Source organism: Panthera tigris, chromosome D2 (assembly GCF_018350195.1).
Source record: "Panthera tigris isolate Pti1 chromosome D2, P.tigris_Pti1_mat1.1, whole genome shotgun sequence".
NCBI classification, from domain to species: domain Eukaryota; kingdom Metazoa; phylum Chordata; class Mammalia; order Carnivora; family Felidae; genus Panthera; species Panthera tigris.
In genome coordinates, this window is record NC_056670.1 from 58,072,196 (window position 1) to 58,098,958 (window position 26,763).

General features: G+C 37.4%; 1 protein-coding gene across 5 annotated transcripts in view; it reads right to left on the reverse strand.

Moving 5' to 3' along the window:
• Nucleotides 1-337: 337 nt before the first annotated feature.
• CHUK (component of inhibitor of nuclear factor kappa B kinase complex) overlaps nt 338-26,763 on the reverse strand; it is a 40,527-nt gene continuing 14,101 nt past the window's right edge. For 2 of the 5 annotated variants that reach the window (XM_042961111.1, XM_042961113.1), the window contains 12 exons: nt 22,892-23,086; nt 21,824-21,926; nt 19,503-19,626; nt 18,949-19,100; nt 17,082-17,143; nt 16,014-16,123; nt 11,186-11,235; nt 5,152-5,248; nt 4,709-4,856; nt 4,022-4,155; nt 1,709-1,808; nt 338-963 (listed from right to left, as the gene is read on the reverse strand). In XM_042961111.1, the coding sequence (XP_042817045.1) occupies nt 934-963; nt 1,709-1,808; nt 4,022-4,155; nt 4,709-4,856; nt 5,152-5,248; nt 11,186-11,235; nt 16,014-16,123; nt 17,082-17,143; nt 18,949-19,100; nt 19,503-19,626; nt 21,824-21,926; nt 22,892-23,086 (1,305 nt within the window). In that variant the 3' untranslated portion in view covers nt 338-933. Of the gene's footprint in view, nt 964-1,708; nt 1,809-2,956; nt 3,195-4,021; nt 4,156-4,708; nt 4,857-5,151; nt 5,249-11,185; nt 11,236-16,013; nt 16,124-17,081; nt 17,144-18,948; nt 19,101-19,502; nt 19,627-21,823; nt 21,927-22,891; nt 23,087-26,763 lie in introns of those variants that run through there. The other 3 variants (XM_042961112.1, XR_006209396.1, XR_006209395.1) reach the window with 3 other exon arrangements.

The window sequence follows — 26,763 nt, forward strand, 5'->3', positions numbered from 1 at the left end:
CAAATGACCCATTTTTTACAAATGAAAAAACAACAGTTTTCAAACATATTATAAATTAACGGCATTTTCTTGATATTATTAAATGTACATCTTAAATACATATACACATAGCACATTTAACAAGATTTATTTGAATCAACTGGTATTAAAGACACAGATGCTGGGGTCCCTGGGTGGCTCAGTCAGTTAGGCATCCAACATCAGCTCAGGCCATGATCTCATGGTTTGTGAGTTCAAGCCCTGCAAAGGGCTCTGTGCTGACAGCTCAGAGCCTGGAACCTGCTTCAGATTCTGTGTTTCCCTCTCTCTCTGCCCCATCCCCTGCTCATGCTCTGTGTCTCTCTCAAAAATAAACATTAAAAAAAAAGAAAAAAAGGATACTGTCAAATGTGCAGTAAAAATGAAACTATTAGGATTAAGTTAACTCCTTATGATGCCAGGAAGAGCATTTTTTGAATGCAACACAAGGAGGTAGAGTTTAATCTTCATGAAGTACAGTTTTACTTGTGAGCAGTCTCTTCCACAGAAACAAAGGCAAACAACTTTTACCTTGAATGCATGTTAGTCATATATATTTATGTGTGTATACACACACACACACACACACACTTTTGGCCTTATGCCCAAAAGTTAAATGACAAAAGATGTTTTTAGTCAGTTAAACATTTTATCAAGTTTGAAAACAAATGGATTGCTGTGCTTAAATAGCTATCGTATTTAAACAAGTCCACTAATGTTTAAGATTCTGTCTCTTCAGAGATTAAAATTACCCAAAGTGAAAATACTGTCCTTGTAAAATCATGCAAATTTTCTGATCATAGTCATTTCTTCAATTTGCTGGTGTCTGAAGAATGATTTCATGGGAGAAAAACAAATTTCCAACACGTGCTGCGACAACTTCCATAGGTTTGGGGACAGTGAATAAGTAGCAAGTCATTCTGTTAACCAACTCCAATCAAGATTCTAAAACCAGGCATGAAAAAATTATAATTAGATGTTGACTATAAGTGGTAGGTTTATGGGTGTTACTTTTTGCAAGTTTTCTGTTTGGACCTGTTATAATAAAAAGTTGAAAAATCAAAAGTATAAGTAAAATTACAAGTTGAGAGTTTAGTTTACCTTCTTTCCTGCTAATTAAAAAAGTATTTCAAAGAGTTTTCATAAGTATTGGAAGTAAATAATTAATAAGAGGATATACAAAGAGTTGACCTTGAGACTAAATGTAGTAAAGTTAATTCAGTAAACATTTTTATTATAGTTTCTCCAAGTTTTAACAAATCAATAATTCACAGTAACCAAATCTTAATATAAATCTATTAATTACAGCTATATTAACATCATTCATTTTGCACACAGTGGTTACTAGATTTGATTTATAGTACAAATCCTGCTCCATCTTATTAGAGAAAATTGAGTGCTGAAGCAAAAAGGTACAAACCATTCAATTTCAGTGGTCACATTGCAAAAAAATGTTCACCCTTCATTTAATTTGACCAAATATGCTACTGTTGAAGATTAGTGCTGACACAATGCTAGTATACCCATGAGTAAGAGAAGAGGGATTTGAGGTCAAGGATATTCCTCAAATGCTCTCTTTCTTCCATTCTCCACGTGAATCCCAAATGCCAGATAGGGCTCACATGGAAAGTTTAAAGCTCGCTGCATCCAACAAACCTAAAACACACACCCATATCCATATAAAACTTACCATCATACTACTGCCCTGTTCCTCATTTGCTTCATGAATAATAGTGCTTAAATGGCCAAGACAGTTCAAATTTTCTTCTATCATTTGTGCTACAGTCTCCCTGTATGATGAAAAAACAAAGCCTTTTCAAATTCAAAGGAGCATATGAACTTCCTCTACCTTCTGGTCTTCAGGGTCAGGATGATCACTGGCTTTCCTGCAACCCTGCAACCCAGCACCCCAATGCAGCTGCTTCCTACAGTCTTCAGTCCTACTTGTTAATCCAAGCTGTTGCCTCTGCCCAGCTCTAATGATAAGAAGTCTACTGTACGTCCAATCTGACTTCCCTCTGAAATATAAGTGGTGATTACATACAACCTTCCCCCCCCCCCCCCCCCGAAAACGGTAACTAGGCGGTGGGGAGATAACTGCAGCACAGACAGATGAAAAATCTCTTTTTGTTTCTGGAAATTTCCTTTTCCTTACAAGCAGTGAAAACATCAGTATGCCTACTTCAGAAACACAAATGTAGGGGTGAAGATACAAAAGATCAAGGAATGTGAAAACGATGGTTGGAAACTACAGGTGACAACAATGAAAAAGAAAACAAGCAAGCTGATTCCTGAGGATAGCAGAACAGTGTCACAGGGGAAATGCCCAGAACCGACAAGTATCTCTGGAAATTTATATTTGAAGGACATCCTGATTCTGGTTTCCACCTTGCCCACTTTCCTCTTCCGCATGGCCTCTATCCTCACCTTTTACCAACTCTCAGTCTCTCCTTACTAGAACCAGTTCTAGGCCAAGGATGATAGCCACTATAAGCTTAGAAGTAAATTCTAATTTAGCTCGTGTTCAACAGATGAAAACACGGAGGCCTACAGATCCCAATCCTTGGTGGTTAAGTACTATGTGTACATTAAAACTGAAATCAATTTTACTTTATAATGTATTCCTACTGGAAAATATATTTAAAGCTCCTGTCTGACATGCTTTTGCTAACAACCACAACCTCAAATTAGAAATTACCTATATAGAGGTGAAATTTGCAACCATTAGCATCCCCTAACAAACCTAAATGCCTTTAACGAAAGCAAAAAGGTTAGGAATGTATTACATTTTATTTGCTTAAACTCTGTTTAATGGAGTATTTCCTAAAGTCAATCAAATTATAGCCTATGCTGCAGCTGGATGTATTGCATTGGGCCAAATCTCTAATGACCCCCAAGATATACCCTGCAACTTGCTTTCTTTAAAAACATAAAATACCTGGTATCAGCTTTCCTTCCTGCCATGTGCTTTTCTCTCATAAAAGTAGAGTACAGAATGTGCAACTGCATGACCTCCTGAGCAGTGATGTAACATGGCTGCACTTCTGCAAAACTAATTATGGGCAGAGTTTCCAGGTAATGCTGGTGCTGCTGTAGAGGTCTCCATGAGTTGTGAGAAAAGTGACAATACACAAGCTAGCAAAGAGCCACTGGCTCTGGATACGGCACATCTTATGCTGAGAAAAATAACAGAAATGGATAGTCATTCAGCTTTTGGCAGAAGAGCAGGAATTAATAAAAGAAAATACAGGATTTCAAACGAGTTCTTATTTGCAAAACTGATTTAAGGCATTGAAAAGTCTGATTTTAGAAATACTAAGTTATAAAACAGAGTAGATTAAACTCAGTAATTCATTAGAGGGGTGGTGATCAAGGACCCGAAAATGATAAATACAAATACAAAAGACCATAATTTCTCAGAGATAAATGGTTAAGGAAGAAATAGTTTGGGTAAAAGAATTCATAAGCCAGTTACAGAGAAAGAACTTAGAACTTGGATTGAGCCCAATAAATAACATTTACTGAATATTTACTTCCCAAGCTCTTTCATACATCATCTAATTGAATTTTCACAGAAGTTCCCATTTTATAGGTGAGGAAGTGTGCACATTAAAAGAACAAAGTTAATTGGGGCACACGGGTGGCTCAGTCAGTTGAGCATCCGACTTCGGCTAAGGTCATGATCTCATGATTCACAAGTTCGAGCCCCGCGTCAGGCTCTGTGCTGACAGCTCAGAGCCTGGAGCCTGCTTCAGATTCTGTCTCCCTCTCTCTCTGCCCCTCACCTGCTCATACACTGGCTCTCTCTCAAAAGTAAACATTTAAAAAAAATTAAAAAAAAAAAAAAAAGAATCAAGTTAATTGCACAAGGTTATTACAAAGGGATAGTCAAGATTCAACCCTGGTCTATAAGGCACTAAAGATATGCTTTAACCACTATGTTCTCCTGCCTCATTCCTACCACTGCACTTGATAACTATCTATTGTTGCAAAGTGAACCCACCCATCTTGAGGAGTTACCACGCATGACAGGGGATGTTCACGTTCTGCTGAAGTTGGGGGAAGCCATGCTGATGCCTGAGGCGTTATTGCACCTTCTAGACTGGATCCTACAAGGGACCGGGCAGAACTCTGTGTCTGAAGGGGAAAAAAGTAAATAAAAAGATTATAGGCAAGCACCTCCATTGATTCATACAATTTCCTATAATATTCCTAAGATTTACACTTCTACCACTATATGTACAACCAGAGTATTTCTGTACAAAACTATTCCCCACCTTTATATATTGACCCCTTTCTTCACTGACTAAAACCAAATGTAGCTACCCCTTCTCATTCCACTTTTAGTTGGAGAAAACAAAAACAAAAACAAAAACCAGTTGAACAAAGGATTACTTTTATTAACTGGTCAGGCACGTCTACCCCCAAATTAGGTTGGGATACCCCAGTGGTCTAGGGCTAGAAGGAGTAAATATGAGACTGCAGAGGAGAGAAATAATGAAAGATGATCATGAAATCCCGCATCTGAATTGCCAGTCAGACACCAAGCAAAGAACATGAACATCAACCTAACACAAAATCCACACATGTCTAAAAGGACCCAGATCAGATCATGCTGGTAAAAAATCCTTTTTGCAGGGAATACCAGCAAATCAATGTCACGTTAAATAATTCATTAAAAGTTACTTACACAGGCAATTTTAAGGAGATGCCATATTTCTTTCTGCCTCTTTCCCTGCATAAACATGACAGTATTGTCAGCTTCTTTGATGTTACTGAGGGCCATTTCCACCTTGGGCAGTAGATCAATAATCTTCTGCTTACAGCCCAATAACTTGCTGGAGAGATGAAATCACTGTCAGACAATTATACATCCCCTTCCCCCACAAGACACCATACTCCCACACCCAGCTGGGGAAATGAATCACAGTCCGTATCAGATTTCGTGACTGATCTCCAAAGCAATACACACAAACAGGACACCTAAATGCACACAGCTATGGTCCAGTTACTCAAGGTATTGCCAGATACCTTCCTGGGTCTAGTGTATTTACCAAAAAGGGATATTACACTTTAAAGGAACATGATACAAGTACCCTGGCTTTTCAGTAGGAAATAAAACAATTTCTCTACCTCAGATGACCAAACAGCTCCTTGAGAACCCGGTCCTGACTCTGAACAGTATGTACAATGATCTTCACCATTTCTGTGCTGTCGCTGTAGGAGTGATCTATAAAAGATCTCAGTCAGTAGGTATAACCTCTCCTCTGCATGAACATATCAGCCTCCAAACAAAAAAATCCTAAAAATCTGAAACTAATTTTAATTAATAAGCATCTCTATTTAAATTTAAAACTGGATTAAAAATTTAAGATTATAATATATAAATAATTATATATCTAAACACAAAGTATGTGTATTTGTGTTTGTATAAAGCATATACAGGGGCTCCTGGGTGGCTCAGTCGGTTGAGCATCCAACTTCGGGTCAAATCACGATCTCGTGGCTTGTGAGTTGGAGCCCCGCACAGGGCTGGCTCACTGCTGTCAGCACAGAGCCTGCTTGGGATCCTCTGTCCCCCTCTCTCTCAGCTCCTCCCCACTCACACACTCTCTCTCAAAAATAAAACAAACAAAAAAGCATATATAAATTTATCACTCTATCTTCAACAAACCTTAGTTGTCTGTTTTGAGAAGAATATGTTACTGAGAACAAACTGAGGGGTTGATAGGGAGTGGGAGGGAGGGGAGGGTGGGTGATGGGTATTGAAGAGGGCATCTTTTGGGATGAGCACTGGGTGTTGTATGGAAACCAATTTGACAATACATTTCATATATTGGAAAAAAAAAAAAAAGAAGAATATGTTTAGTTCCCTTTAACCCATATTAACCCAAACCCCAGACACAAATGCAATTTTCTGGCCAAGAGATCAATTTTTCTTGGATAATTAACATCACTTATCTAGAAACAGCAGGACAATACATCAAACTTCCACTGGTTGAAAAGGAGACCCTTGACCCAACTAGGTTGCTTGGGATTTCATGTTTATCTGTTTAGAGCCCATGAAAACTTTGAAAAAAAGCGGACTGACTTAAGCCAAATATGATGCACTAATAAAAGGACCTATAGACGCCTGACAGTTCAGTTTGAGGGTAGTATGACATCTTAAACTGCCAGCTGACAAATGTTCTCAAAGAAAATGGCTGTGTGGACACAGTGAGGTCTACAGTTTATAGGAGATGGTACCCCAATTAAAACAGCAACAACAACAGCAACAACAACAACAACAACAACAACAAAAGCATTAATTGTTATCTTTCAGAAGTGGTATTTAAAGTTTTGAAAAACCGGAAGACTGCTCATAGATCATGCTAGTATTTCCTTGGACAATAATTAATCTCAAATGCAAAAATATTATTTGTTATTACCAACTCAGTTTTCTCATTTAACCCTCACAGGAGTCCTGGGAGATGGCTACTACTGTTACCCACATTTTACTATGAAAGGGGTATCAAAGAAGGTTTTTTAAAAAGTTCAACGTCCTTTGTTATCACTGCAAAGATCTCCCCCATAGCTCAAGTTTATTCCACACACATGTCCCTGTTTGTCTCTCCCTTACCAACAACCAGACACAGGGGCTCCAAACAGGCTTCTCTCCCAACAGCACTCCTTCCTAAATCCTGTAGACCAGGACAGCTTCCCCATTGTACTAGCTCTCTTAGATGGTCAGAGACCACAGAACATTAACTTTCTCCAACATACAGAATGAAGAAAGTTGTTTTTTACCATTTTCAGCTGAACTAGAGTCTCAAATCAACTCTAAGGCAGAGAAGACACTAGAGACCATGTATCAAATATGATTATATAAACACCAATAAGAGATAAAACTTGTTACAACTAGTTTGTTCTCAAGGTAATGATCAATTCAAAGAAGCAACCTGGATAGCAAGTTTATTTCTGGGCTCTATGATATGTTAGTATGCTGACAGGACTACTGCAAAGTTTTTATAAAAATAATCCAGGGGCGGGTGCCTGAGTAGCTCAGTCGGTTAAGTGTCCACTCTTGATATCAGCTCAGGTCATGATCTCAAAGTTGTGGGATCCAGCCCTACCTCTGGCTCTGTCCCAAGTATGGAGCATGCTTGGGATTCTCTTTCTTTTTCTCTGCCCCTCCCCTGCTCACTTGTACTCTCTCTCTCTCTCTCAAAATAAAAACACCCTTAAAAAAAATAAAATCTTTAAAAGAAATAATTCAAACAAATGTTATCACTTACTATGGAAGTTAATTTGAGCCAATGGATGGAATTTTGTATGTCTTTACCTGCAATACCCAATTCATTGGTCAGAAGACTAGAAGTAATGAATACTGATTCAAGGGGGGAAAAAAAGAATTAGACTTATTCTATTGGAAATCTTAAACTTCAATACTTTATTCTAACCACAACTTCCATCACTTAAATCACTTTCTGTCAATACCTTGAACTTTTTTGTCCTCTTCTGAGCAAAATCCTAACCCTGAATCAGTCTAACCATCTGCTCTATCAGTTCCTGCAGCCATACCACTAAACACCAGCAACAAAAATATTATACTACCATCTCCTCTGTGGTCACTACTGATTCACAGGTTTTCACTTCTGCTCTGGATTCTTTTTTTTTTCTGCTCTGCATTCTTAATAAATGTTATGGATCAGCAACATCTTCCATTGCACATACCAGCTTTTAAAAATCATTAGCGTAGTCCTTAAATCTATGCCCTCATCACCTCTTCTGTTAACCCCATCACTTCTGTTAACAGTTAACCCCACTTACTTTAGGATGGGAGGCCACAAGGCAGTAAGACTCTCAACCTTCCAACCCCTACACTCACAAAAGTGTGGGTACCCACACACTCACCCTCAGTGGTAGCAAGCCTAATTGCTCCCACTATTCTCTGGAGTCAGCCTCTCAAGCTTGTTCAGGGACCAGCCCCTGTTCAGGGGCCCTTTACTAAGAAGTTTGTTTGTTTATTTAACATTTGTTTATTTTGGGGGAAGAAAGAGAGCGTGCGTGCGCCCAAGTGGAGACAGCCAGAAAGAGGGAGACAGAGGATCGGAAGCAGGCTCTGCGCAGTGAGCACAGAGCCCGACCCAGGGCTTGAGCTCAAGAACCGTGAAATCATGACCTGAGCCAAAATCAAGCGTCAGCTGCTTAACCAACTGAGCCACCCAGGCACCCCTAAACTAAGAAGTTTAAGTATTTATTTACTTACTTAAGAATAACAACAAACTTGTTACCTATTAACATATTTTTATTAAAAACTATTTTCCAAAAACTTTTAGTGAGAAAACTGGCCTTATTTTACCTTTCTGCAAGTTTTTTTAATCTCACCACTGATCTCATCAAAAAAGTTAAAGTATTGAGAAGCTGACAAATTTCAGTTGATGGGTACCAGTTTTCCTAAATTTGAATTTTTTGCATGAAATATGGAATTTTATCACAGACAACTAACATTGTTGGCTTTTTCCCTTAAAGTGGTGGTCATGCTTCATTAATTTTTGAGAAAATGCCTGCCACAGTGGCTTTAAGAAAAATATCAGACTTTAGTATGTAGCAGAAGCACTTTAGGAGTACTTCCTGTTTCATCACACAGAATATTTAAAAGACATATACCCAAGGGTTGAGATTTAAATAAAATTCTTAGTATTTTATCAAGGACACACTTAAATGAAACTTTTTTTTTTTTTAACTATGAATGCATAGTGGAGAAAAGTATAATGACTACCTGCATAGATGGTACTAGTGCCTTGATTAATGCTAAGTAAGGAGTAAACCATTTACCCACCAATGCTTTTGTAGCATCAGTGAAAATGTCAACATAGTGAAAAAGGCAAATAATGTCTTAGTGTTATGAAACTAGTTTTGACCTCACTGACTCCCTGAAAAGGTTTCAGGAGTCCTCAGGGGTTCATGAACCAGACATTGAGAACTGCTGGTCTAGACTGACTGGCTTCTCTATTTCTTACTGTCTCATTCCTTCCTCACCCTTCTATAATCAGATTTCTGTTCCCAAAAGGCCATATTTTGTCAAGATCAACAATGATGTCCAAACTGGTAAGCTGAACGAATATATTCATCATCATTTTTATTACCCACACCCTCTGTAGTATTTCACCCTACTGAACACTTTCTTTTTGAAACTCTCTCTGTCCTGTTCCTATCATATCATTCCTTCTACATATTCTGGTCATTTCTCAGTCACCTTTGGAGGCTCTTCTCCTTTTAGCCATTTCTTGAATGTTGGTATTCCCTGGGATTCCATCCTTGAGGATACTCAACCTACTTTTTCAGGATAATTACTCTACTCCTATGGCTGATCACTCTTAAATGGCTACATATCTATCGCCAACTTGTTTACTAAATCCATATACATATATATGGGTGTGTGTGTATGTGTGTGTATTTATATATACATACCTACATATATATATATTTAATACTGTTTATTAGACATCTCTACTTGAATATCCAACTGACACCCTAACATCAACATGTACAAAAATGAATTCACCTTCTTTTCCCATCAAGACCATCATCCATTCTACACTTCCCATTATAGCAAGTGGTCCTGCTGACCATGTACACCTAGCTGCCATAGAATCTTGAGAGGCATCATGACTCCCTACTCCAGCTCCAGCCACCCATATTCAATCCATCACCCAACACTATCAGTTCTACCTCCTAAATGTCTCTCTTGCCCTTACCCTACTCTCACCCAGCATCTACAGCTCAGGCTCTCTACCTTAGCTCATGGCCCACTCTATACTGAGTTATGATTATTTCAATAGCCTCATAACCAATGCTGGTCTCCAGTGTAGACACATTTTAATCCATTATGTGAAATACTACCAGAGCAGTATTTCCAAAATGCTTCTGATCATGCCATTCTCCTACTATAAAACTTTTTAAGGTTTCTCTTTGCCATCATGATGAAATCCAAACTCATTACCATAACATACCAGATCCTTTATGATCTAGCCACATCTGATTCAGCCTTTCTCTCCTGAAACTCTACAATCCAACCACTGCATTTCTTCAAACATGCTAAGTATTACACGTACATGTCTTTATTGATTATATTTGTATATACAAGAGTCCATCTCCTTTCACTTAGCTATTGCTACTTATCCTTTAAGGCTCATCTCAGATGTCATCTCCTACAGGAAACCACCTCTAACTACCCCTGACCCCCAGGCAGGGTTAGGTATGTATCTTATATATCTACCTCAAAAATGTCTGTAGAAATAAACTGAACAAATTCCACACCACCAAAAACCAATGTAAAGGACATCATGTTATTTATTAAAATAGAATTTCATTTGTATATTAATTTGCATATGTTTATAAATTTTAAAGTATAAAACATATCTTTTATTTTACTTATGTATTTGTAATTTAGGTATATGTAGCGAATTAGGGCACAGGATTCACCTTTTCAGTTCTTGTAGATACATACTTTATACTTTCCAAGGCATTATCACAAACAGTCTCTCAAATATATCACTATACACATTCACTGAGTTAGGAAAGCTAGGTTTCAGCCCCATTTTGTAGAAGAGGAATATGAGATACAAGAAAATTAGGTATGTCGTCAATAAAGTGCCCAATCTGGAATGCAAGCCTTCCAGTTATCACTCCAATGCTCTTGCCAATAGATCATGCTCTGTATTCAGCAGCTGTTCAACACGAATTGTTTTGCCAGTGTAATAAGCAGTAGTGAGGTGCAGATGAAGGCATCATTTTCAAGGTATACCTACTTTGGCCTAGCACATGGGCCTTCTGATCATTCCACACCTGAACCCGCCATATCAAATTCTTTCCAACCTCTCTAATCTTAAGCGGCACTTATTTTTTCCATCTTTCCACACATTTTCTTGCTTCCTTTTACCCTTCTTTGAGTCCCTTTTTTTCTTTCATTCCTTCCTTGCACTTCCCTTTAAAAATTTTTCTGTTTTCCTTGTTGCTTTGCCTTCCTAATCCCTTAAATCCCATATGCTATACCATAAACATATCTATAGCAATACCAAAACTAGAATTTATCCTGCAGTTTGTTTAAAATCCAATCCCCTGGATTTGTTAAGTTTATACTGGTTTCCTAAAATGCCTGTGTACAGTGATAAAAGTGTCTTACCTGAAGGTCTGTGCTTTAACTGCTTATACAGATCAATGGCACGCTGTTCCCTAGGAAAGAGAAACCAATAAGCAACCTTATTGATAAGAATGTGGTAACTGCAGGAGACTTAAATACTCCATTTACAACAATGGACAGACCATCTAGACAGAGAATAAATAAAGAAACAAGGGCCCTGAATGATATATTGGATCAGATGGAGTTGATAGATATATTTAGAACTCTGCATCCCAAAGCGACAGAATATACTTTCTTCTCAAGGCACATGGAACATTCTGCAAGATAGATCACATACTGGTTTCACAAAACAGCCCTTCATAAGTATAAAAGAATTGAGATCATACCATGCACATTTTCAGACCACAATGCTATGAAACTTGAAATCAACCACAGGAAAAAGTCTGGAAAACCTCCAAAAGCATGCAGGTTAAAGAACATCCTACTAAAGAATGAATGGGTCAACCAGGCAATTAGAGAAGAAATTAAAAAATATATGGAAACAAACGAAAATGAAAATACAACAATCCAAATGCTTTGGGATGCAGCGAAGGCAGTCCTGAGAGGAAAAGACATTGCAATCCAGGCCTATCTCAAGAAACAAGAAAAATCCCAAATACAAAATCTAACAGCACACCTAAAGGAAATAGAAGCAGAACAGTAAAGACAGCCTAAATCCAGCAGAAGAAGAGAAATAATAAAGATCGGAGCAGAAATAAACAATATAAAATCTAAAAAAACAGTAAAGCAGATCAATGAAACCAAGAGTTGGTTTTTTAAAAAAATAAAATTGGTAAACCTCTAGCCAGGCTTCTCAAAAAGTAAAGGGAGAGGACCCAAATAGATAAAAATCATGAATGAAAATGGAATTATTACAACCAATTCCTCAGAAATACAAGCAATTATCAGGGAATACTATGAAAAATTATATGCCAACAAACTGGACAACCTGGAAGAAATGGACAAATTCCTAAGCAACCACACACTTCCAAAACTCAAACAGGAAGAAATAGAAAATTTGAACAGGCCTATAACCAGTGAAGAAATTGAATCAGTTATCAAAAGTCTCCCAACAAGTAAGAGTCCAGGACCAGATGGCTTCCCTGGGGAATTCTGCCAGACATTTAAAGCAGAGATAATAGCTATCCTTCTCAAGCTGTTCCAAAAAATAGAAAGGGAAGGAAAACTTCCAGACTTATTCTATGAAGCCAGCTTACTTTGATTCCCAAACCAGACAGAGACCCAGCAAAAAAAGAGAACTACAGGCCAATATCTCTGATGAATATGGATGCAAAAATTGTCAACAAGATACTAGCAAATTGAATTCAACAGCATATAAAAAAAAATTATCCACCATGATCAAGTGGGATTCATTCCTGGGCTGCAGAGCTGGTTCAATATTCACAAATCACTCAATGTGATACATCACATTAATAAAAGAAAAGATAAGAACCATATGATCCTGTCAATCGATGCAGAAAAAGCATTTGACAAAATTCAGCATCCTTTCTTAATAAAAACCCTCGAGAAAGTCGGGATAGAAGGAACATACTTAAACATCATAAAAGCCATTTATGAAAAGCCCACAGCTAATATCATCCTCAATGGGGAAAAACTGAGAGCTTTCCCCCTGAGATCAGGAACATGACAGGAATGTCCACTCTCACCGCTGTTGTTTAACATAGTTTTGGAAGTTCTAGCATCAGCAATCAGACAACAAAATGAAATCAAAGGCGTCAAAATCGGCAAAGATGAGGTCAAACTTTCACTTTTTGCATATGACATGATACTATACACGGAAAACCCGATAGACTCCACAAAAAGTCTGCTAGAACTGATACATGAATTCAGCAAAGACGCAGGATACAAAATTAATGTACAGAAATCAGTTGAATTCTTATACACTAATAATGAAACAACAGAAAGACAAATAAAGAAACTGATCCCATTCACAATTGCACCAAGAATCATAAAATACCTAGGAATAAACCTAACCGAAGATGTAAAAGACCTGTATGCTGAAAAGCATAGAAAGCTTTTGAAGGAAACTGAAGAAGATACAAAAAAATGGAAAAACATTCCGTGCTCATGGATTAGAAGAATAAATATTGTTAAAATGTCAATACTACCCAAAGCAATCTACACATTCAATGCAATCCCAGTCAAAATTGCACCAGCATTCTTCTCAAAGCTAGAACAAGTAATCCTAAAATTTGTATGGAACCACAAAAGACCCTGAATAGCCAAAGTAATATTGAAGAAGAAAACCAAAGCAGGAGGCATCACAATCCCAGACTTTAGCCTCTACTACAAAGCTGTAATCATCAAGACAGCATGGTATTGGCACAAAAACAGACACATAGACCAATGGAATAGAATACAGCCTCCAGAATTGGACCCACAAATGTATGGCCAACTAATCTTTGACAAAGCAGGAAAGACAATGGAAAAAAGACAGTCTCTTTAACAAATGGTGCTGGGAGAATTGGACAGCAACATGCAGAAGAATGAAACTAGACCACTTCCTTACACCATTCACAAAGATAAACTCAAAATGGATGAAGGACCTGAATGTGAGACAGGAAACCATCAAAAAGCATGATAAAGCAGGAAAAAACCTCTCTGACCTCAGCTGCAGCAGCAATTTCTTACTTGACACATCTCCAGCGGCAAGGGAATTAAAAGCAAAAATGAACTATAGGGACCTCATGAAGATAAAAAAAAAAGCTTCTGCACTGCAAAGGAATCAATCAACAAAACTAAAAGGCAACTGATGGAATGGGAAAAGATATTTGCAAATGGCATACCAGACAAAGGGCTAGTATCCAAAATCTATAAAGAACTCACCAAACTCCACACCTGAAAAACATATAAGCCAGTGAAGAAATGGGCAGAAGACATGAATAGACAGTTTTCTAAAGAAGACATCCAGATGGCCAACAGACACATGAAAAGATGCTCAACGTCACTCCTCATCAGGGAAATACAAATCAAAACCACAATGAGATACCACCTCACACCAGTCAGAGTGGCTAAAATGAATAAATCAGGAGACTATAGATGCTGGCAAGGATGTGGAGAAACGGGAACCTTCTTGCACTGTTGGTGGGAATGCAAACTGGTGCAGCTGCTCTGGAAAACAGTGTGGAGGTTCCTCAAAAAATTAAAAATAGATCTACCCTATGAGCCAGCAGTAGCACTGCTAGCAATTTACCCAAGGGATACAGGAGTGCTGATGCATAGGGGCACTTGTACCCCAATGGTTATAGCAGCACTTTCAACAATAGCCAAATTGTGGAAAGAGCCTAAATGTCCATCAATTGATGAATGGATAAAGAAGATGTGGTTTACATATACAGTGGAATACCTACTTTGCAATGAGAAAGAATGAAATCTGGCCATTTGTAGCAACGTGAATGGAACTGGAGAGTTATGCTAAGTGAAATAAGTCAGGAAGAGAAAGACAGATACCATATGTTTTCACTCATATGTGGATTCTGAGAAACTCAACAGAAGACCGGAGAGGAGGGGAAGGGGGAAAAAAACCAAAAACATTACAGAGAAGGAGGGAGGCAAACCATAAGAGACTCTTAAATACTGAGAACAAACTGAGGGTTGATGGGGGTGGGGGGGGGGGGGGGGGGAAAGTAGGTGAGGGGCATTGAGGAGGGCACCTGTTGGGATGAGCACTGGGTGTTGTATGGAAACCAATTTGACAATAAATTTCATAAAAAAAAAAAAAAAAAAAAAAAAAGAAACAGAAACCATACCTCCGTATGTGAAAAAAATTCAATGATTAATAATCCATAACTTGAAATGAAAAATATTATTTGAATAGAGTATGATCCCATTTTAAAGTAAGTATATATTGGGGCACCTGGGTGGCTCAGTTGGTTAAGCGTCTGACTTCAGCTCAGGTCATGATCTCACAGTCCGTGAGTTCAAGCCCTGCGTTGGGCTCTGTGCTGACAGCTTGGAGCCTGAAGCCTGCTTTAGATTCTGTGTCTCCCTCTCTCTCTGCAACACCCCCTCTCGCACTTTGCCCTCTCTCTCTCTCAAAAATAAATAAACATTAAAAAAAAATTTTGTAAAGCAAGTATATATTGCCAGTGAACATTTTACAGAAAGTATTTCACTGAGTCATAAGCAAGATCTAAAAATGCAAAATTAGAGGCTCCTGATGGCTTAGTCAGTTAAGTGTCCAACTCTTGATTTCAGCTCAGGTCACAGTCTCAGTCGTGAGATGGAGTCCCGCCTCAGGCTCTGTGCTGGGCGTGGAGCCTGCTTGGGATTCTCTCTCTCCCTCTGTCCCTACCCCACTCGTGCATGTGCTCTCAAAAAATAAATAAATAAAAATGGAAATTGTATTTATTTCACATCTGCTTTGATCTACCATCACATATACAACATCCTTGCACCAAAAACAATTAAATGGGAAAAAATGATGGCCTGTGATTAGGAAAAAAATTTGAAATTTCTATCCAGACACTTAGGAAGTTAACCTCATTTAGGACATTTAATGGACAATAACTTGGCCCAGAAGTATGTTAAGTAGGGAAAGAGTTTGTAACTTAGAATACTTGAAAAATTCTTAACACTCACATGAAAAGATGTTTTGATTAAAAAAGCAAAGGTCAACCCTGAAATTATTTCCAAAATTTCCTGTGACTAAGAAAAAACTTCCTTTTAAAATATGATGGCAATATATTTGGAGAAAGAAAAACCATAGAAAAGAACAAATACAGGCTTAATCTGCCAGATCTACACAGAAAGAATCGTCTGCTACAAAAAAATTATAGACACTCATACCAATAACACAAGACTTTCTTACAGAGATTCCATCAAGTCTCCCTGACGTCTTCCATAAGGGCTCTTCTGCAGCTCCATGATTTCAGTATGCAGGGACATGATCTGATCCTCCAGGTAACCAATGACACCCACCTAAAATGTGATGAAACACAAAAGAAACGACAGGCTCACCACCACACAAACTGGAAAAGAACTCAGAGAATGACTTGCTGCAACAGTAGAATTAAATGATTTAATACAAAACACCGATTTTGTTCAAGTGTTTTTATCTTTCGGATTCTGGTGCTTAATCTTTCATGCAAGGACAGACTTAATACCTAGGTCTCTCTTTTCTCTCCCGACAACAGTAAACTGCTAGTATTTGCTTTCTCCCCCGAGAAGCAAAAAGATAGATGTGTCACTAACAAGACAGGGGGAAAATGGCCATCAAAACCACTGCTTCTCAGTTCTATGATTTTTCATTGCCTCTTGTTCCTGACTGCCTTGAAAAAGAATGCAGAAATATAAAGATACTGGATTTCCTACCCAAGGATATCTACTGCCTTACCCATGTCCTTGGAGTAAGTACTGGCATCCAGGAGAGTAACAATTTAGTGGGACCATGGACAGATGTAACCAGTAAGGAAGGAATATGCCACCTAGAGAATGACCTATAACTAGCATGACCATATATATAATTTATTGTTCAAACAAGCATAATTTTGAGAGTGAAAGGGAGTACTATTGCTAAATATGGCAAGGCAGGTATAAACTAGAAGGTATAAACCAGGATGTACAGCTACCCTATCTAACTAATCATAAAAATAACAGTGATAACTACCATTTATTATTTACTCCCATGTAATCTGCATAACCCTACTAAAACCCTACTAAAAAGGTAAGCACATTAATTGGAAACTGAAGTTTAGTGAGCTTTCAGTTTAATCTCATTTGCCCAAAGCCCCTGTTTTATCAACTATGGTACTTCCCTCTATACACACAGAGCATCTACTAGATTTTTGTCTGATATGCAGGAATAACATGAAAAATACCCTACATATCGAAACCAAAGACAATTTCTAAGAATTACAGAATGAGCTAGTGATTTTACCTCAGCATAGTGGATAGCCTTTTCTTCCATTTCCTTCCATGCTTTTAACATTTTTTCTGAGGCTAAAAAAAAAAAAGTCTTAATCGGTTATCTCAGAAATAGCCACAGCTTTAATTACTGACCTACCCACCTCCTTGCCATATCAGCATCAAAAATATATAGTTATAGGTTGAACTGTCCCTCAAAAAGATATGCTGAAGTCCTAATTCAGTACCTCGGAATGTGACCTCATTTGGAAATAGGGTCACTGCAGATGCAATTAACTAAATTAAGATGAGTTCATCCTGGAGTAGGGTGGATTAATCCAGTATGACTAGTATCCTTATAAGAGAAGAGACACAGAGGCCCAGACATATGAAGGGAGAGCTCTATTTTGACGACAGAGGGAGAGATTAAAGTGCTATAGCTACAAGCCAAGGGACACCAAGGACTATTGGCGTGAGAAGCTAGAAAGAAGCAAGCAAGGATTTTTCCCTACAGCTTGCAGAGGGATCATGGCCCTGCCAACATCTTGATTTTGGATTTTCAGCCTTTGGAACTGTGACATGGCAAAAATTTCTGTGGTTTTTAGAATTTCTAATTCAAATGGTTTTCTCTTAAAAAATGAAAAAAATAATACATGAACATGATTTAAAAAAATCAAATACTATAAAACAGAAGACAAAAAGAAAACACTCTCTCCTCCTCCCCTCCGCCGTAAGGGATCTTACTATTAATCACTTGCTACACAGACACCTACACTTTACCCTTATAAGAGAGACCATCTATATATACTTTTCTTTCTTTTTTTTCCCCAACTTAAAACATCACTGCCATTAAAGACCCAAGTGATCTTTTAATATCAGTACACATGTCTATGCCATTCTTTTTTAACAGCTGTACAAGGTATGCCACTGACAAGTCAAAGATAATTTGATGTGGGGTGCCTGGGTGGCTCAGTCAGTTAAGCATCCGACTCTTGATTTCGGCTCAGGTCATGATCTCATGGATGTGAGATCGAGCCCACATTGGGTTCTGTACTGGGTATGGGGCCTTCTTGGGATTCTCTCTCCCTCTCCCTTAGCCTCTCTTCCACTCGCCCTTGCTCTCTCAAAAAACAAAAAAATAATTTGATGAAATAATTATAGTGTTTTGCCATTCACCAGAATGCCTATTATACACAAATAGAAATAAAACACTAATCATAGAACCAACTCTAGTAGATAAACTTATTTACCCAATTGGACACTGTTGATCATTTATTCTAAGACACACATACCTTGCTTAAGACAAGTTTACAAAGAGGATTTATGATAGAAAACAAATAATGGTGGTGACCCCTTCAGCTTATTATTTGAATTTTAGATCTGCTTTTGTACATTTCCTTAATATAACTGAAGAGAGAGAGCCTGGAGTTAAATATTGAAAAACTGGAGGCTGTGTATTTTTTAGAAATGGGACTCCACAGTAGGTGGTTTGAAAGGAAAATAACCCTGGAATTATTTGTGTTATTATTTATAGAAAGGTAAGTAGTTTAAGATTTCCCTGGCTAAGAAGTCATCCCGATACAGACTTTGGATCTATTTTAAAACTGAGGCTTGAAAATCAAAAGTTCTTAAATTGCCTTTGAATTTTTCTGGAGCTAAACGATTTTAGTACAATTACAGTCCACCTGGGGAGGTGGGGGGCGGAGTAAAGTTGCTAAACTAAAGGTTAAAAGAAAGAGCTACTATTCAGTACAAACACAGTTTATGATGACTTGAGGCGTCCTGTCTCTTCTTCTAACATGAACAGAAGTCAAACAATGGGCTATGAGGCAAGAAGGCAAAATGGGAGATGGCTTCGAGAGACCTGACACTTCTTTCAAACACGTTACCCAAACACTCACATATCCCGTAAGTCATCTGCTCACTGTATCTTTCCAAGTCAAGTTGAATGCTTTTGTGGAAAAACTCCAATTTGGCTTTCAGTTGCTGAGATGCTGAGATCAAAGTGTTCTTCATTTTTGTCAGATTTGCATTATATCTAAGAAGACTTAACCTAAACCGTAGCCAAAAAAAAAAAAAAAAATTGGTATTTCAGAAACACTGGACAAAAACTTAATAGCTTAAATTGCCATAAACCCAAAGTCTAACTTTCTATTATCAGTCTATGAAAAATAGTTAATTTCTAGAATCAGCTCTCTAAAGACTCCCTATGTGTGATATTCTAAGATAAAACAATCTTCTTATACTAGGACTGTTCAGGAACTACTCTCAAGCCATTGCGAATGGATGATTTCATACCATTAGAAAGAATTCTTTAAGTTTGTTGAGAATATTACACTCCAGATTAGCCCAATATTTTAGTATTGTGTGAATACTGATTAGTGAAAAAAGCAAGATTAATTCTTGAGCATTAATGCACATGACACTGTACTGATAAACAACAGAATCCTCTTACATTGCTGCTCTTTGTCCCTGAAAGAGCCTGCTGTAGTCTTCTTTTAGCCCAGACACATAATGCACTGCTTCAGCCCATACTTTACGTAGCTGTATAATTGGAAGTTGTATTTTGCTGTCCCGTACTATACGTAAGAAGATGGGAAAAAGAAGATGCTTATCATTCTTTGTGATTTCCTGTCCATGCAAATATCATTCCCAAAGATTCTAGAAATGGATGCTAGAAAGAACCAATTGTTAGTGTTTCATTCAGTTCAATATACATTTATCAGCATCTGCAATACACAGCCCTATTCCAGGTATGAGGGGAAATAAAAATGAGTAAGACATAATCATAAAATTTGCAATTATTCTTTTATCTGTCTTTTTTCTTGCTTCTCTCCAGTCGGAAATACTTTTTTTCTTCATTAATCCAAATTCTTTATTTCTTTCAAGTTCTAAATCAAGTCCCAAGTCCTCTATAATCTGCTATGGTCTTTGCTGCCTCTAAATAATAAATTTCATCTCCTGGACTACCAACCCAGCTTCAGGAAAACAGATACAGTAAACAGCAGTTTAATAAGATATGTTCTCTTCACTGCCAGATTTACAAAATTATTTATTGAGGGTTATCTCTTGCCCTTGGTAAAGGAAATGCTAGTTTCTAACACCATGGCAGATATGTGCTAAGTTCAATGAAATTCCATTTTAACATTATGAAATTCTCCAAGATTGAAAGAGATTCATCCTATACTTTAAGGTGGCAATTACATTCTGTTATTCTTTTCCAATGAAAACATTCAGAGAAAGGACACTACACTATGGTTTATATTGAAAAACCGTATTATCTGAAGCAGACTTAAAAAATAATAATAAAGCTATGTACCTGGAAAAATCTCTGTCTCCCCTAATAATTGATAGTCTGAATTAACCTTTCTTCTATTCCATATGCCCATAATTACTCCTGAGATTCCTACAACAGACAAAAACCCCAAACCAAATAAAAAAATTTATATAACCCAAACACTTTAAAGAAAAAGTCTAGGGGAGGGGAGCCTTTTCACACACAAAAAAATCATATACATACTTTAAAAAATAAAGTCTAGGGGTGCCTGGGTGGCTCAGTCAGTTAAGCATCTGACTCTTGGTTTCGGCTCAGTTTATGATCTCAGTTTGTGAGTTCAAGCCCTGTGTTGGGCTTTGCGCTATCTGCTTGGGATTCTCTCTCTCCCCCTCCCCTGCTTGGGTTCTCTCTCTCTCTGAATAAACTTTAAAAACTATATTAAAAAAACAAAGTCTAAAATTTGACACTCCAGTAGCAAGAAGCACACCTAGTGCCCAAATCTTGGTTTCTAATACTCCTCTCCGATTAAAGGAACCAGGGGTCCTTAGAGAAATGGCTGATCCTAGGACTGGGGCAAGAAATATACAAGATGGACCTGGAACATCTCTTGCTGCCAGAAAGGAAGTGCTAATAACTAACTAAGTAAATAAATAAATAAAACAAGGAAAAGTCTGAGAAACTGTCACAGCCCAGAGGAGCCAACTAAATGTAATATGGTACCCTGGATCAGATCCTGGAACAGAAAAAGGACACCACATCAAAACTAAGGAAATAGGAATAAAGTATGGCCTTAATTAATAATTGGTTGGTTCTTTACTTGTAACAAATGTACCATACAATATAAGATGTTAACAAATGAGGAAACTATATGTGTTGGGAAGGTGAATAACATAAGAACTCTGTACTATCTGTAAATCTAAATTTACAGATTCACTATCTGTAATGTAAATTTAGATTTACTATCTATAAATAGTAAATAGTTTTTACAAAAAGCTACAAAAAGGTAACACAGATGAAAGATTACAGAATTTTAGCCCCATGCCAGTTGTGTTCTTGATTTTACAATACTGTGCTTGATTTTAGTTTTGGGTATACAGAAATTGATCACTTCTTCCAAAGAAAAGAGTAATTCTTATAGGATAAATGAAAACATTTGAACATTAAGCAGTATTCATACAATAAAATGAAATATTTGAATATGTTTAAATAATGAAGAAGCAACTAGAAAGTAGGCTTAATTAATAGTGGAGATTCATTCTTCTGTGACAGCCCTAACCCACAGAAAGTAAGTCTTCTTCCAAATGAGGGTTTTAGAGTGATTTGACATCTACCATTTCACCTTCCAAACTATATAAGTTCATTTTTAACCACACTTAAAAACCTGAAGTATGAAGTACAGAACAGAAACACCAAAAGACCATTTCTACTAACCATATTGAGTCAAAATAATATTATTTCATGTTTAAACCTCACTCAGTAAATGGGCTATACATACTTACCAATGTAATTTACACAGTCAGATAAACTTCTGGAAGCAAATGGTCCTTCATATACAGTCTTACTTTTATCAAACAAATATACCATATAGCTATCACAGCCTCTCTGAAAAAGAAACAATTAAAAAAAAAATCCTTGAAAATCCTAGGTTCTCTAAGTACTTAAACATCACATTTCCTAATGTGAAATGCAAATGATTAAGGTCAATGTTTACTAGCATACCTTTTACAAATTTAAGATCTAGACTACTATTTAAGAAAAATGACTGTAGTATGGGCTAAGATGAAAAAGAATCACCAGACCCAAAAGTACAAAAGTAAAGTCTAACAACATATATCCACACAATGAATACTAGTCAGTAATCAAAAGGAATGAAGTTCTGATACATGCTAGTACATGGATGAACATCCAAAACATGATGCTAAGTGAAAGAAGTCAGACACAAGAGACTACAGACTGTATGATTTCATTTATATGAAATGTTCAGAAAAGGCAAATTACAGAGATAGAAAGTAAATTAGCAGTTGCCTGATGTGAACAGAATGGAGATTAAGAGTTAGTGGACATGAAGAGTATCATTGGGACGTAAATGTTTTGAAGCTGATTTATAGTAATGGCTGCACAATTACGTACATTTACTAAAAAAAAAAATGTACACATGAAATGGGTAAATTACATGAAATACAGAATTTGCCTCAATAAAGTAAAACGACAAAAAACAATAAAAGAGTCACGAGCACAATATTTTACCATCCATCTATCCTCTGGCAGGATCTATGAGACTGCTGGTCTAATTTCAAGGTTCTAGGCTTCAAGTACAAAAGAGGGAAAAAAGAGGGGGGGAGAGAACTGGCACCAAAGAGAAAGTCATACAAAGTTCAAAACATATCTTGTTCACCTTGCAAAGCAATAAGAGAAATGAGCAGGATAAAACTAAAGTAAGAATTATAAGGTGTGTACCATCACCTCCCCCAGGGGGATTCCAAGTATGCATCAGAAAAATGCAAGGCATTCAATCCCTCTATGCTAACAGACTTCTTATACTTCTAGGTATATTAGAATTCTCTTACAACTCCATCTAGAACACACTGAGAGGCTGGTTTCCGAGGATCCAGAGAAATTCCCGTCTCCGAAAGAAGCTCTTGAGAACCAGTACTTATTCCAGTTTCGCGCTCAATACGAGACTGCAGTGAGTGAAGACTTTCATCAGGTGGTAACAGAAAAGAAATTATCTTTGCAGAAGTCATATTTAGGATGTGTACTATCTGTATAAATAAGAAAAACAATGATTATTGATCATTTACTACATAAAAGATTCAGTGCTAGATACTAAAGGGAATATGAGCAAAAGGTATTATCTTTGCACTAAACAAGGCTTAATCATTTTCCAAAGTGAGATCTCCTTCAATAATTACAAAATAACATTCTGAAAAATGAAGAGTAGAGTTTACTTTTCTGTAACAGATGTTAGTTCCAAAGAATAAAGCTTAGAAACTATAGGCATGTACAGAATCTAGAAATAAAAGCCCTAATTTAGAAAGGCAATATTTATTTATTCTCAGAAACCTATTATAGATCTGGAAGGAAATACTCCCATTTATGAAGTCCCTAATAGATGCCGACCACAGAGTTAGGTGTTTTCACATGACATCCTGTTGATTAGATCTTCTAATTTCCATTTAGGCAAAGAGAGAAACCAGAGCCCTGAGAAGTCTTTTGAAGACAACATGATTTTAAATTCTCTTCCTTCTACTATCCTCAGATAAGCCACACAAAGTTAATACCTATGTTTCTCCAGTGCCCTACATTGACTCCACAGGATAATGGCCAAATAGAAGATATTAAGAAACACTAAGAGAACTAAAATACAAGTCAAATGTACCAAATAATGTACCAAAATATGTAAAATATGTACCAAATATGTACCAAAATAATGTAAAGTATTGTACAGATTCCAAAGGAGTTTGCTTGGTGTGAGGAAAGGGATGCTTTCTAAAGGAGGCAATTATGAGCTATACTTTGGAAAGGATAGAAAATTAGAACAAGAAAAGATCAAAAGAAGAAAGGTTCTTCTAGGTAGAAAACAAGGTAGGCAGAGGGGTAGAAAGAGATGACCATAACCAAAGAATATAAACAACCCAGTTCAAACGTACCTAAAATGATGCCCCTTTAATAGGAGATAAGGCTACAAGGAGACTAAGGCAGATTCTGAACATCAATGTAAGGGTTTGGACTTTATTCAATAAGCAAAGAGGAACTATGGAAGGCTTTCTAAATTGAGAATCTGACAAGCTCAGAATTGTTAAAACATCCAAAGGATAAATCTGACAAAATAATTGGATATGTAATTGGAAGAGAAGGAACAGTCAGACAAGCCACCCCACCTAGGTAACTAAAAAGGTGATAGTACAAGAGGCATAGGAAAAGCTATAGGAGATTTAATGGAGCAAATCTGTTCAGTTTTTAATAAATTAAGTCTTGAGTGCCCGTGGGACCACCAAGGATAGTTATAGAGCAGTGATTAAACACTACAGAAAAGTCACAACTGAGGAAATAAATTTGGAAGTGATCCATATTCAGTTTATAGTTAAAGTTATACAACTAAAGAAATTACTAAAGAAAAGGAAGAAAAAGTAATATGGAAAAAGAAAAAAATTAGGAGAGAGAGACACTTAGGGTATAGTTACACTTAGGGGCATAAAAGAGGAGGCAAAGAAGGAATAATTAAATACTTCTGTTTTACCATTACCTTCAGTGGCAAGTTCAGTATATTTTTTTCAACTTTCCTATATATTTAGAATATTTCATAATATACAGTTAGAAAACCATGCAATCAGACTCTCTGAATTTTTTAAAAGAAAGAAGTATTCCAGTAACTGTTTTGATTTCTTTTCTTTTTTTAAGTGAAAACCAAACACACATCATTCCTTCTTTGAATAATGTAACACCTTAGAAAATGTTCTACAATAGCAAACTATTTTTGCAGTACATGCTTCTGTGTTCATGGTATTCCCCTGCCTATCTTTCCCCCCGTTAATCCTCCTCTTATCTTTTTTTTTTTTTCTTTTGAGAGAGAATGCACAAGGTGGGTAAGGGGCAGAGGGTGAAAGAGAGAATCTCAAGCAGGCTCCATGCCCAGCATGGAGCCCAATGTGGGGCTTGATCCCACGACCCCAGGATCATGACCTAAGCTGAAATCAAGAGCCAGGTGTTCAACTGACTGAGCCATCCAGGCACCCCAATTAACCCTTACTTATCTTTCAAAATTCAGTCCTATTATCATGTCTAGGAAGTATCTCTGAATTAATTAATAGTATCCTACACATACCTTATCCTGTACAACGTCACAATAGTGAGCCTTTGAATAAGATATTACTGTACCTGGGCTATAAATAAAATACAATAAATAAATATTTGCCCAGATTCACAGATAGGAAAATAGTGGTTCTACAGACTGAAGTCTACAGACCAGAAGACATACAAAGAGGACTCTTTCCCTATGCTCTGTAACAAGCAGATGCTCGCTCACAGACTCCACAGAGTGGAAATGATGCTATGATTACCATGACAAATCTGAAAAAATCTGGGATAAAAGATAAAAATTTTCAGGGGCAACAAAGAACTAAAAGGTGTTATCAAATCCTGCTGGGCTAACACACTGAGGAATCATTCACTCCTTGGCACAATAAAAGAAAGCCAAATCAAGAAGGCAGGTAACTTTTCAGTGTTAGCCAAGAATGACATCGACAGAGCCCCAAGTTCCTATTTAATAAAGTATGCCAAGATTACAGTAAAACCTTACACATTATAATTTCTCATTTCAATTTTTCAAAAAATAAAATTTAGCCCCATGCCCAACTGGCCTCCTTCCACCTGCAGGATGGCCTTGATCGCTCACAGCCAAGCCCTCACCACAGATTCTGCCCCTTCATGTTTCCAATTTTAGAAACCCTATCTACTACTACTCAATCAAATAGCTATGGAAAGACTGCATATGAGAATCGTTTCTGGGTATACAGCATAATAGAGCCTCTCATTCCTATCAATGAATATTTACTGAGAATCTGGTACATGCCCTGCTTTGTACAGAACACTGGGGTAGAGTGGTAGTAGGGTGAGCAAGTGTTAATAAAAGTAGTAAGAACCATCCCAGCATTAAAGAAGAAGATAACCTATATGGAGAGACATGAGTGGAAGATGGGAAACAATTAGAAAATATAGTAAATATGATTATATGACAAACTATGTGACAGAGATCAATCAGAGAAAAGGAGAGTCGAGTATGTGCCAGTGTAGCTGAGGAGATACAGAGACAGAGATCATTCTGGGCAGAGGACAGCATCTATCAGAGCACAAAAATGGATAATGTGCTTCATGGCATAAGGAGCAGTGACAAGTGAAGTAAAGGGTAAGAGAAGCAGGTCTGGGGCAAGCACTTGGTTGGATGGAATTGCATGAGCAAAGCTCCAAAAGCCAGGGAGATCAGTTTAGACTTGACTTGGCAGGCAAGAAGAAGAAATATGTTAGATTCTTAGACAGGAGAATAAAAAAGCATTTTCAGAAGATGAAATGGGAAGTTCATGCTGCATGAATTGTAGGATGGGGAGGAGGTATAGAGGCATGAAAGCCAGACAGGACATTTCCTCACCAAACCAAATCCCATAACATTATACCTAAATGAACACGATCCAATGGCACCAATACGAGGAAGGGGAAAATCCAAAAGATGTTTTTTAAGAGTAATCAACAAAGACCACTTAGAAGTAAAACTAAGGGGTGCCTGGGTGGCTCAGTCAGTTAAGCGTCTGACTTTGGCTCAGGTCATGATCTCACGGTTTGGGAGTTCAAGCCCCACGTCAGCTGTGCTGACAGCTCAAAGCCTGGAGCCTGTTTCAGATTCTGTGTCTCCATCGCTCTCTGCCCCTCCCCCACTTGTGCTCTG